Source organism: Dermacentor andersoni, chromosome 7, assembly GCF_023375885.2.
Source record: "Dermacentor andersoni chromosome 7, qqDerAnde1_hic_scaffold, whole genome shotgun sequence".
In the NCBI taxonomy this organism is placed as follows: domain Eukaryota; kingdom Metazoa; phylum Arthropoda; class Arachnida; order Ixodida; family Ixodidae; genus Dermacentor; species Dermacentor andersoni.
The window spans coordinates 63597377-63611124 of record NC_092820.1 but is presented as its reverse complement, the minus strand read 5'-3'; the positions used below and the strand labels follow the sequence as shown (position 1 = coordinate 63611124).

Genomic DNA, 13748 nt, shown 5'->3' with positions numbered 1-13748 from the left:
GGTCACGGGATTAAGGTCTGGGTGATGATCCAAGCTTTTTTTTTTTCATTGGGCGCCGACTCCCGTCGACGGTTTTCTCAGTCCTCATCTCGTGCACTATACATGCAGGTGCGACGGCTGCAACATCGCTGCCGGCGTTGTTTGTTGCGCCTGGTATCTGGCACGGCACCGTTCCTGATACGCTGAGGAAGTGGGCCAACATAGCAGAAGTGGTCTCGCGTACTTTCATAGTTCCATGTCACCTCCACGTACTGTTAGAACACCGAGCGTGAGCGCGACGCTAGAACACGCCATCGCTTTTAATGTCTCGCCCTCAGGCGAAACGGTCACGTACTCTCATGTATATCCATCTTCTAGGCGTTATGGGGCCTACCTCGAGTAAGCGCAGAACAATGCGATAACTTTACGTGCATTTCGGTGTCTTCCTATAAACACCTGCGCTAGCTGAAAGCCAAGACGAAATCGAAGACCGTTTGAAAACAAGGCAACTTCATACAACACAACGGTTCATATACTGCCATCGATGTGATGTACGTCCAAGAAGCTTGTTTCTTACAAAAGCTTCAAAGGTACTGCGCACGACATTTATTGCAAGCGCTGCTATGTATTGCGTAAGAGACATTATTAACGCGGGAGCCACCACGAGATTAGTGGTGGTTCGACTTCAATGGTGAGCGCGTGTGTGAACAACTCAACAATCAACAATGAACTCAACAATGAATTTCGCAAACTGAGTTGTCTTCACTTCAATTTATTATTTCTTATACATTTTCATATATAGCATGCCGTTCCAATATCAGGTCTCACAAATAGGACAGGCACACGTCTCGCGCAAAATATGGCGCTCGTCGAATGCTTATAAAAGGGGCCTAATAAATTCTGTCAAAATACTCCCCAGATATTACATGGTAAATTCTTTACCTTGTATCCGGGTGACACTAAAATATCATTTGCACTGCTGCGATGGAGATGTCGCCCAATAGGGGGCTCGTAATCGCCGAGTTGGCCCCATATTGTATAGCGATAAATAAGGCACGTCTACGGGTCGCAAGAAACGTAGCCGCGAAATATATATAGCGACGCGCTTTACGTAAAAAATTGAAGTTTTTACGTGAGGCAACCACTTTCAGCAAAACAATGCCCTTGGACGTCATGGATGTACATGATTCAACAAATTAAAAACTTAGTTAATGAGAAACTTCATCGGAGAAGCTTGCCCTCATCCACGTTCATTTGTAGATACCATCGATACCTTGCGTAATACAGTCATTCGGCATTCAAAGCCTAAAGAATGCCCTTCCAATAGTTTGCTACGCTTATATTTTGTCACCGGACTCATTCACGATGCAGGTGGGTCATCTTTCTATTTCGTGCTCGAAACCAACTACTAGCTTTATCACATGTGAAGCTAAACAGAGCTCGTTACCGCAGGAAAATTCTAAATCTTCCGCTCTAGCACGACAGCACGTTCGCGCCTCAATGACTTCTTAGATGTAACTTGCATATGTACCCGTGTTACCACGCACTTCTCAACAAGGTTATTCCCGCTAGCGCAGTTGACGATTTACCCCTCCTATCCGCGCTGTTATTGCATTAAAAACGTTCACTGCGATTCGCACTGCAAGAATACAAGCGCAATCTAATGCACAGAGGCAATTTACCTTAAAGGCTTTCGTGATAAGAATGTCAAACACCCATCGTAGTACTCGAACAGCTACGCCGCGTCACCCGCAATTCCGCGTTAATCTATATACGCTCCTTGCATGCTCACACAGATATGATACAGCCGTCAATATAGTTTGCTTAAGTCAAAGGTGTGACGGCGCACGCGCGAAATGTCGTCGGTGCGTAGAAAAGTGCACGTCGTTAACCTATGTCGCCGAGCGGCGATGTGTCGTCCGTGTGTCGAGCTTGGTGCGCCCGTCGTTCAGCCGTCGCGCGGGCAGAGCTGCTCGAAGACGTCGAGGCGGCGGTACGGCATGTCCCTCCACCGATAAGTCCAGCGCCGGCGGAAGTCGGGCTCCAGCGGAGCGTCCAGCAGACTCGGCTCCAGGGCTAGAGGAGGCAGGTCGGACTCGTCACGCTTCCACGTACCTGGATTCCAGCGAGGGTCCAGGGACTGCAAACCAGAGTGCGGTGTATGTTAGCGAGTGTGAGGATGGATCGCGTATTTTATATAGACAGTAATTGCTTTGCTCTTTTGTTTTATAACAATTAGCATTCTTAGCCTAATTTCTCCACTTTTGCTTTCGGCTCTTGCCCGCTCCCTAACACCGGAAACGTGAATCTCGCACGCGAAACAAAAGAGGGAATTGCGTGTCTGAAGGTTCACTTCCCGACAGATTGATTTCTGCTATTTCATAGAGTATTTTTGTTTCCTTTATAGCAATATTCGTATTTGTTAGATATCTGCTCTTTCGTCTTTACCCCTAGCATTCAATAATTATTTTGTGATCATTTCTGCTATTTCATGCAGTATTTTTGTTTCCTTCATAGCATTATTTATATTGATTAGAGACCTGTTTTTTCATCTTTAACCGCTAACATATAAATTCCTCATACTCTTAGCATTTCATACAGCAATTTTGTTTCCTTCATAGCATTATTGACATTCCTTACAGATTTGTTCTTTCGTCTTTACCTGCTAACAATGTATTTCTTTATAACTTTTGGCTCTTCATACAGGATTTTTGTTTCCTTTATACCGTTATTTGTATTTGTTAGAGAATCGCTCTTTCATCTTTACGCTCTAGTATTGTATAATTTCCAATCAGATTGGAGATGAAATGCATTAGTTGTCCGTGATTTCTTCCATGAAGTTTGTGGGTTGCCATTCTCGAAACTGAGGAATAATTTTGTCAAGAATGTAAAACCTGGTATGGGGAGCATTAGTGATAAAATGATGTGTCAATATAAGTCGTACATACCACATGCAATATAACATGGTGTGGAATATAGCATACATATGACTAAATTAAATTATAGGTCTATAATTGTATATAAGTTTATATACAATTATACAGTGCTAGCGGGACAGGACTGGCTGCGATTGGGATGCCACGCTCAGTGAAGCTTTCTTTCTGGGAGCCGATAGTGTCGTGCTAGAAAAAGCTGAAAATCTCTCATATGCGCAATTTGTAAAGAAATCGAAGCGGTTGAAATATTAGAATGACCATTTCCAATTGTAAATAAAAGTTTTATCACCAACACGCCATGTCGCTGCATTGCTCTCATGCTAATCACCTCATGACTGTCAGCGTTAAGGCGGATTCTTTCGGAATTTTTGTTGTGTGGGACTGGTAAAGTAAGAAACCTTTTCTATTGCGTTAGCATCAAGAATGTCAAAGGGGGAAAAGTGTGCAGATTATGGGAAGGAGGGAAGCAGGTCATGTGGTATATATGCACTTCGCTCCTCGAAGAGGCAGGACGCGTGTAGACTCAGCTCCTGAGTAACGCTTTGCAGTGTGGTGAACGGGGTTTAAATCATGGAGCAGCGACGTCACAGAAATGCGACGTCATTCTTACGCACTTCTCTCGTATTTAGCGCGAAATCACCGCTGAATTTCTCTTTTGTTTAAAGTGACACTTTGTTAAGCGTTTGTGAAATGCGTGTGAGCGCTAGAAGATTGCTTAGTCATACGTCAGGCTAAGAAATTACAATTTTAGTGCGATTATCAACGTTTAAGAACTTCACAGGTTGCAGTATGTTTATCTGGTCTCTTTGACGCCAACTTGGCTCACTGCGCATCTGCTACTGGGTATGTTAAAACTTTCTGGTTCACGCGCCTAAAACGAAGATCTCCGGATTAATTCTGACAGCCTGGGGCTCTTTGGCACGCCCCCGATGCAAGGGCCAAGGCCGTTTTTTGCATTTTGTCCCCATCTAATTACGCCGTCGCGGCCGGGATTTGATCCTGCAAGCTATTTAGCATCAAAATCTCGACGCGTACTGGGTATGCACTGCTCTTCAGTGACAAAAATGCAGCTGTGCGTGCAAGCTCTAGTTGTATATGATTTCATTAGCCGCTTTCTGTAAATTTCGATTCGCGTAGATTCGAGCGTGTTCGCTGTATCCACGTAATTAGTCTTTCCGTAATTTTTTTCACGCCAACTCCATCCCAACCACGAAGGCTTACACTTACGCCAGTGGGGACATAAACATTCGTTTGCCCGTTATCAATATGGACTTCATTTGCTCGTTTACTCTTAGTTTTCTTTTTAATAACTGTATTTGTCTTTAAATTCCAAATAAGCAAACAGGGTACCCTACTGAGCAAGGTTATGACTGGCGTTGCAGAAGTCGGGGGAAGCGGCAGCGCTCAACTTAAGAGGAAGCTTTAGCTCGGGCGCTCTCCTCTGAATACATGCAAAAGGAGAATTCGTTTTTCTCGGCAACCACTGCACAAACTTTGGCGAGGTTTGTTGTATTTGAAAGAAAAAGTTAAAATCTAGTGACTGTTGGTTTCTAATTCTTCATTTAGGTTGTCAATGTTTTATTAAAAATTTGCGGAAATCGAAAATTTTCAGAAAACGAAACTATCAAGTTGACTACTCTAACTCAGCAATCAAAGAAGGTATCAATTCTCTGAATTGCACCTAATAGTACATCAAAAGCGGACAAAATTGATCTGTTAAGTGCGAATCTAAAAAAATTTACTTATATGAAGATACAGCTTTTGCAGAACCCTTGTACACAGCGTAAGAAATTCACGTAATGTATAAATTGACACATTGAATTTGTCCAATTTGAATGATCTAATGGATTCTGTTTACAGAACCGCGATATCTGTTCTTGATGGAGAGCTATTTGTAACCTTCGTGCTTCTATATTTCTCTAACTTTCGAATTTTAGGGAATTCTTGTAACAAAATTGAGGCCCTAAATCGAAATTCCGCTTGAAACAGTCACTAGAATTTAGCTTTCTCTCTCAAATGCAACAAATTTGATCAAATTCGGTCCAGTGGTTATTTAAGAAAAATGTTTTTGCGTTTTATGTGTATTTGAATAGGCCGCGTCGGAGTTGGGCCCGAGCTAAAGCTTCCTGCTAATGTCAAACGTTGGCGGCTGAGCGGTATCATTTCTGTAATTGTTTTTTTTAGTACTTGTAACTTTTTTTTTTTTTTTTCGTATGATTGGTGGCACTTCCAGGACACCAAACCTGCAACGGGGACACAAAAGCTGTAAACCGGGCTGCCCCCAGGGTAAGGGACCGCCGAGGCTTGCACTTGCCAGGGGGTGTTCGCATAAAACATTGGCTGTCCGCTAAGAGGACTAGAAAGTGAGAGGCGTAAAGGAGAGATGCCTCAACTTGCACCACTAGTTTATCGCAGGTGGAAAAGGAAAGCCTAATTATAAGTAACTGAACATAGTACTGTGCGAAATAGATATTTTTGAGAGAAAAAAAAATTAGAGATGGAAGTTCAGACGTATGAAGGAAAGCTCACAAAAGACAAACAAACAAGCCTATGGTTGGGGGGGAGGGGGGGGGTAGAGGAACGGGTGTGACAGACTTATAGTTAGACAATATAGGAGAGACAGGGTTTATATTGCTACATCACAAAAGCAACGGGGTTTATTTAAGAGGAATCAAAGAGAGCCTGAGACGGGGCAGAACGTCCACTTTCTCTTGTTCTCCGCCCACACTTCCTCCACTCATGCGCTACATTTACCGTAATATTTCTTTCCTCCTAGACTAAGCCTGCCGAGAGAGTCAGTTCTCAGAGTGAAGAACGAGCGACGTGTACAACCTCTGTCTCGGCAGAGCGTCGCGCAATTGTGAGATGTGCCAGTCGATAGTAGTTCACCTCACTGAGCTTGTCAACAACAACGTACGGGCCCGTACGTTGTGGCCACGTTTGCGCACCGGACACCACAGCAAGACTAGATCCCCTGGAGAATAGGAGACATCCCGATGGTGCCTGTCGTAGAGTGCTTTTGGCCGGTATTGCGAAGCCAGAGTACGCATGCGGGCCATGCGTCGAGATCCTTCAGCGAGACGCAGACTCGCCGATAGAGAGATCATCGTGGGTGGAGAAGGAAAATGTGGTGTCCAGTGTGGCGCGGCGTACGAGCGTAGAGAAGGAAAAACGGACTGTAGCCAGTAGTTCCGGGCTTTGCAGTGTTAAAGGCGTATGCAATAAAGGGCAAAATTATCCCAGTCTTTGTGGTCCGATGCGACGTACGTGAGCAGCATGTTCACCAGTGTGAGGTTGGTACCTTCGGTCAGCCCATTCGTTTGGGGGTGATACGGGGTCGAATGGCGAACGCTGGAAGCGCACAATCGAAGAAGCAGGGGACGACATCTGCGGTAAACTGGCGGCCGCGGTCGCTGATGACTCGAGGAGGGCCGTGACGGAACATGATCGAGTGTAGCAGAAAAAGGGAACCTTGGCTGGTGGGGGCAGATGGTAAGGCAGCTGTCTCGCAGTACCGGGTCAGATGGTTGGCAGCTACGATAATCCAATGGTTTCCTTTCGACGAGCGGGGAAAGGGACTCATGAGATCAATTCCAACTTACTCGAAAGGAGAGCTAGGAGGCGTCAGTGGTTGTAGGACTCCGGCTGACGTAGTAAAGTGCTTGTGGGCCTGACACTGAGCCGGGCACACACATTTGAGTCGACGACGCATTCGGGGCCAGTAAAATCGCTCTTGGGCACGATGAAATGTACGCGCTGCTCCTAGATGTCCGGAGGTAGGGTCGTTGTGCATGGCCCGCAGAATAATGGAGCGTAGCTTCTCCTGAACAACAAGAAAGATGCGGGCACCAGTGTTTGCGAAATTCCTTTTGTAGAGGAGGCCATCACGAACACAAAAGCCTCGGGTTGTTGTGGAGTCATGAGCAGCGTTGAAAAGCGGCTGTGCACTGAGGTCTTCTCGCTGTTCCTTCTCAAAGGTCTCTTTACCAGGAAATGCTGGCGCCAAAGAAGCATTCAGGTGGTCGAGGTGATCAGCATCACAAAGTGTCGTTTTTAGTGGCATTTTCGAGAGGCAGTCAGCATCAGCGTGTAGGTGACCACTCTTGCATGAAACTGAAGTTTTACTTTCGGAGACTTAGAGCCGAGCGTGTGAGACGACCACAGGGATGGCGGAGGTTCACAAGCTAGCACAACGAATGATGATCCGTGATGGTTGTGAATGAACGCCCATACACATAAGAGCGCAAACGTTGCACAGCAAAAATGACCGCTAGGCATTCTTTCTCCGTAACGGTGTAATTGCGTTCAGGCTCACTTAGCGTGCGACTCGCATAAGCAATGACGTGCTCTTTCAGGCTGCATCGTTGAACGAGGACTCCACCGACGCCCACGCCATTCGCATCGGTGTGGATCTCTGTCTGTGCGGCTGGGTCGAAATGCCGAAGAATGGGGCCCGTCGTCAGTATAGCAACTACAGTCAAAGAAAACAAGCGTTGCACTCATGAGTCCAATCAAAACCGGTGTTCTTATGCAGCAGACCAGTCAGGGGATAGGTGACATCAGCAAAAGCGGGTATAGTAAATCAGCGGAAACAACAACATAAACCTAGGAAACTTTGAAGCTCTTTAACAGGCCGATGAGGCTTAAACGCTTCAACAGTTGATGGTCTTGTGGGTCAGGCCTTACACTATCCTTGTCTACAAGGTGGCCAAGCACCAATGTCTGCCTCTCGCCAAAGTGACATTTCTTATAATTGAGTGCTAGGCCAGCGTGTTTGATGCAGTCTAAGACAACTTCCAGGCGCCAGTTGTGCTCTTCAAAAGTGCTTCCAAAGATGACAACGTCGTCTAGGTTGCACATGCAAATATCCCATTTGAGGCCTCGAAGAACGGTGTCCATAAATATTTCAAAAGTCGCGGGTGCGTTGCAGAGCCCAAACGGCATGACGTTGAACTCAAGCAGGCGGCCGGGTTTATAAATGTCTTTTTTTTGTGTCAGCCGGTTCCATTGTGATTTGCCGGTACCCCGATCGCAAATCAACAGATGAAATGTAGGACACTGAATGAAGGCAGTCCAATGCATCATCTATCCTTGGAAGAGGATAAGCGTCATTCTCGGTAATAGAAGTGAGACGGCGGTAGTCCACACAAAATCTCCAAGTACCGTCTTTCTTTTTCACAAGTATAACTGGAGCAGCCCACGGACTGGATGATTCCTGGGTTACTCCTTTCTGTAGCATTTCGCGAACTTGTTCATCAATAATGTTGCGCTATGACGGTGATACTCGATAGGGTTTTTGTCGAAAAGGCTGCGCCGACCCCGTGGTAATTCTGTGCTTGGTTCGAGACGCAGGAATGGATGGCGCGTTATCCTCTTGGGCGAAGTCGAAGATACCCGAGTGCTTAGTTAGAATGTTCGCTAGTGTACGGCGCTCATCCGTGCTGATGACTTCCTCATCATAGGAAGAATCAGTCTTCTGAACAAGCGCCAACTCGTTTATGTGGAACATCTGCGAGCACGGCGACCAACATAGACTTGTGTTTTTTGAAGAAAGCAAGCTTCGTGCCAGCGGGTAGCCCTGCGTTTTCACCTGAAGGGTTGACAATCCATAATTAGAACGCCGCTGAGCTACAGACACAAGACAATGTGGCAGGAAAATGTTCTTCATGCACGGTAAATGTGCAGGCTCTGCTATGACGTCGAAGGTCTAATGATCGCTACTAGCACAGCCCACCGGAACGCGCACAGCGGACAAAGCAGGCACGAGAGTGTCCTCATAGGCATGAAATGCATGGTCCTCGCTTGGAGCTTGTACGAAATTTCGCCGCTTACAAACATCTCTCCTGTTCGGCAATCAACTGCGGCACCGCACATCTCCAGAAAATCAATACCTCACTTCGATCTTCACGATCCTAAGATCATGTGAGGATCGGCGGAGAATGTAAATTCAGTCGGGAAAACTTGACCACCTAATGCCACTTGTGCAGTGCAAACACCCCCCCCCCCCCCCAACAGGCTGTAACGAATCCCCACTTACGCCACAATATGTTACCACTTGGTTTCACTGAAAGACCATTTTGCATCCTAATATCTTTTTGAAAGCAAGGCTCGTCACAGAAACAATAGTGCCAGTGTCCACTAACGCCATTGTTAGACACACCATCAACGAGGACTTCCAATTTCTTCAAAATAAACACAGGAGGAGGCATATAATTCAGCAGCGAATCTCCAGCTACCTCACCTACATTAGCCGCACTCTCTAGCTTTCCGGCGGTTGTGACCTTGAACGACGTCGCGGTGAAGGAGACCAGTGCAGCCGAGGAGCAGGAGGCGGCGTCACGCTACGGTCGGAAGTGGGGGAGTTGTCGCTAAAGTTTCTTGCCAAAAGTTGCTGCCAGAAGGCGATTGCGCCATTGAAGGCCATTGGGTGTTGGGCGCTTCAAGTTGACCGTACCGAGGCCTTTGACGATGAGGACAACATCGGGTTTACCATCAGCCGCCACGGTCACATGCTGGTTGAGGGCTTTTATTATTATCTAAATGTGTAGCTTTTAACACAGTACAAAGAATAAATGCTGAGGACAACAGGTTTTATACATCCGGCCTTATTCTCCGGCCTTATGCACCGGTCTCGGCTGCAACAACACACGAGCCGCCCTGTTTCCAGCTTTGATCCCCCGCTGCTTCTTGGGTGCCCCGGAGATCCTGCACCGCTTCATTTATTATAATTTCAGGTGCTCTCCTGGGGCATCTGTTTGACGGTTATATTTACCCTCCTGGAGTAGTTTTCTTAAGAAAATCCAATGTATTCTCGCGAAGAGAAATGCACCCCGCGACTCCTGCAGCAATAGTGAGAACCTTGCCCACTACCGTTGGATTATTTTCCCTATATGTCAGTTTGAATGCGCCTTCTGAAATATCAAACTCAAGATGTAGCAGCACTATCATCGTCGGATTACATTAAACTGTCCCCCTTATCCCCCTCCCCCCCTCCCTACGCACACGCCAACTGCCCCGTCAATGGACAGTTCCACAGCAGCGACTGTATGCACTCACCGCGTTCTTCTTTCCCTGCGCTCGCCGCTTGCGTTTCTTGGTGGGTGGCGGGGAGTCGTCCCCTAAAGCCGCAGCCGCAGCTGTCTCCCCGCCTCCGCCACTGGTGTCAGCCACCGAGCTCTGCGCGTTGTCGCCCTGGTCGCAGCTGCTCCAGCTGGCCGGGGTGGACGAGCGAGAGCCGCCCGTCGAGGAGGAGGCGGAGGCGGCGGCGGTGACCGGGTTCTCGGGCATCGGGGGCGCCATGCGCATGTTGTTCAGCACATCGCTCACGATGTCTGCCGTCTCCCGCTTGGTGTGGATGAAGCTACAGCGGCCGCCGAAGCTGCAGAAGCCCTGGAAAGCAAATGAGGATGAGCATCTGCATTTCTGATACGGAGATGTTAGGGGGATTAAAAAGATTAGTTTTACGTGCCAAAACCACGATCTGATTATGAGGCACGCCGTAGTGGGAGACTGGAAATTTCTACCACCTGGGGTTCTCCAACGTGCACGTAAATCTAAGTACACAGGTGTTTTCGCATTTCGCCCCATCGAAATGCGGCCACTGTGGCCGGGATTCGACCATGCGACCTCGTGCTTAGCAGCCCAACACCGTAGCCACTAAGCAACCACGGCGGGTGCTGCTAAGGGTGGATACATAATGGTTTCCGTGTGGGCAAGGCCGACTTCAGACGGCCAGGTCGATATGAAATGTAAATGCAACGCAATGGGCGTTGGAGCCCCGCATTTACGTTGAAACGTAATGATACATAGAAGTTGCCTTGCGTCTCCTTCGACTACACAACTAATATGCGTTTTTCTTATAACCCGTAACTTTTGTTTCACACGTTGCATTATACTGACTCCACACACTCTTGTGTTAAGTTTTATGTACGTTATGAACAACAGTGTTATGCTCCCGATCATGTAACGCATATGGCAGGCACTTGAAATCTATGATTGGCAGCTTACCGTTATTTTTGAAAAGTGTACGATCATTGCATTTCGTCGGTGTTATCTCATCGAGCTCAAACTTAGGAAGATAGCAAAGACCTTTAAATATGAGCTTTAGCTCGGGCGATCTTACCTAAATACGTCGGAAAGAAGAAATCATTCAGTAATATGGAAAGTTGGGCGAGTGAGTGATTAATCATCATACCAACGCGGTATCACCAACACGCTTTGATGAGAAATCGTTTTTCTCAGAAACACCGCACCAAATTTGGCCAAGTTTGTTGTATTTAAAAGAAAATGTCAAAAATTAGTGACTAAGAAGCAGATTTTCGATCCAGGCCGTCGATGGTGTTATAAAAATTGATGAATATACAAATTTTCGGAAAACGAAACTATGTCCAGTTTATAACTAACTCAGCAAGAAAAAAAAACGATATCAATTCCGCTAGTGGCATCTAATAGTACCTCTACAGCGAGCAGTATTGATGTAATTTACATGGCTAATATACACCACTGATACGCTACTAATACGTGAATAGGACTTTTGCAAAATCCTCCTAGACATTGTAACAAATTCCGGTAATATAAATTGACCGATCAAGTTTGTCTCCTCTAGATGTCCTAACGGGTGCAGTTTACATAACTGCAATTTGCTTTTGGTGCAGTTAGATTTCTAAACTTCGCGCTTCTCTTTTTTTATCAATATTACTAATTTCCGCCAATCTACGTAAAAACATGTAGGCCTTAGATTGAAATTTTAATTCTAACAGTTGCTAGAATTTTACCTTCTCAAATGCGACATGTTTTTTCAAGTTGGTCCAAGGGTTGTTTCATAAAAGAATTCCCGCGTTTTACATTTATTTGTGTAGGCGACACCGGTTTTGGCATCCCACTAAAGCTTCCTCTTAAGGAGAAGTTGGGGACAGTAGAACCTGCGGTGGAACGGAAAATGACAGGAATAGCTTGACCGCTATCACACGAAAATACGGTGACATGGATCAGTTCGAACGATTGCACAAACTATAGGTACAGTTGGACCGGCCATGTGATTCGTGCAACAGATAGCCGTTAAATTGGCGTTAGATGAGGTGATAGAGCTGGCAGAAAATTCTATGACTGCCAGTCGTGCCCCCGCTATCTGTTTTCGCGTCGTTCAGGTTGTATTTCATTTTGAGAAGACCGAAGACGCCTCGACAAAGCTAAAGAATAGAAATAGGAAAGCAAACGTGTCCAAGACGAGGACTTGGCAAGCACGAGGTCCGTCCTCCGGGCACCTACTTTATGGTTGTTATTTTCAACATCGCACCTTTCCACCTCCGATCACACCAGAAGTATGCATGTATTTTCTGCATTTTACGACGCAATATTGGGTGGCTCCTGACTCACGTCTACCACTCGAACTACTTGACGCTATGTTATTTGTAAAAACTTCTTGCTCGTGGTACACTGGAACGTACAGGTCAGTCCATTATTAGCAGAAACACGCCTGCGCGTGGCACGCTGCGCTTGGTCTGCTGTATCGAACCACCCCTTGGCTTCACACGGGCACATCGTGTTCGGGTGTTGCACCAAAATAGATTTAGATGGGAAAAATGGCGCGCCGCTAGCCGTTCATCTGGACGCTATGACATGGAAGGTAACGAGTTTCTAGAACAGTCGCATCGAGCACTCTATCTGACGCAAGCTTCGCGATCAGACGTTATCGCGCGATAGAGCGAAGCGCACTTACTCCGCAGACGGAGCGTGGCGTAACGTCAGTGGGTCGCACCGAGAGCAGCCTATTTTGACCACTGCTATATCCACGGCACAGACTTGGGATGCCCGACTACGTCGTGGTCAAAACGTGCAACGGCTCAAAGTCCTGATTCGAAGTGTAAGGCTGCCGCCGACGAATAAAAAGAATTACTTAAATAAGGTCTGATGTTCACGTTGTCTTGCTTTTTGCGCCACTGTGGTAGAGTGAGTGAGAAAACTTCATTTCGAATCGGAACGATTCGCGTCCGGCGAGTTAGTGGGCTGGGGCACCCGCCTAGGCTACGGTCAAGAGAGTTCTTGTCTCCCTGCGGCTTCCTTGGCCCGCCGGGCTGCTGCGGGTCTCACCGGGCGAATCCGTTCGCATTCCATCGGGATGTGCATGCCTCATCTTATTGCGAGCACGCTGAGAGCAGCGTCATGGTGCAGGACGCGGCTAAAACCAAGCACATGCGCGATAAGCACCTGCGTGAAAAGGCGGCGCATACCGACCGACGTCTGCTCAAACCACCCCTGCCACCGCTTCACCTTGTGATCACTCGTGGTCCCTCATGCACTTCAGTTCGCCCACTGCCATCCGTGATATCTAGAAAGCATATGGCACTCCACTGAGGTTAACAGACGGACAACAAAGCCAAGGTAATCATGAAAGAAATTGCGCGTTATTAACTGAAATTCGGAGTAACAGGCAAAAAAAAAAACGCTAAAGTTCACGAAAGTACAACTTCCGCACGCAAGAGCTGAACCCTCCTTTACCGTATCACGGGGTGGAGCCATCGTGCTGAGCGTCGTTCTACCGCTCTCCTGCATGGGTTACCGCATGTGTCAAACCTAACCGTGGGGGTGTTAAGCGCTAGTCAGTGCAACGGCCGCCGATATTGAATGTCGTTAGAGTGACATATGTTGCGCAGCATGTCAGCTTTTGTGAGCTACATGATCGCATCAAGACTTGATACTTTGTCTATGAAATGAGTGAGGAAAAGGCAAACGAAGACAGCCAACATTTTGCTAGCTACAAACTTAAAGCCACGTGAATCCAACTGATAAATAAGCCAAGGAAAGCATCAGGGAAATAACTGCTTTTAACAGGAC

At 46.9% G+C, this 13748-nt stretch overlaps 1 protein-coding gene across 1 annotated transcript in view; it reads right to left on the bottom strand.

The window, feature by feature from the left end:
* Positions 1–735: 735 nt before the first annotated feature.
* LOC126534384 (uncharacterized) overlaps positions 736–13748 on the bottom strand; it is a 32376-nt gene continuing 19363 nt past the window's right edge. Inside the window, exons 4-5 of the mRNA XM_050181659.3 lie at positions 9972–10304; positions 736–2119 (exon numbers count right to left, since the gene is read on the bottom strand). Of these exons, the coding sequence (XP_050037616.1) occupies positions 1928–2119; positions 9972–10304 (525 nt within the window). The 3' untranslated portion in view covers positions 736–1927. The remainder of the gene's footprint in view (positions 2120–9971; positions 10305–13748) is intronic.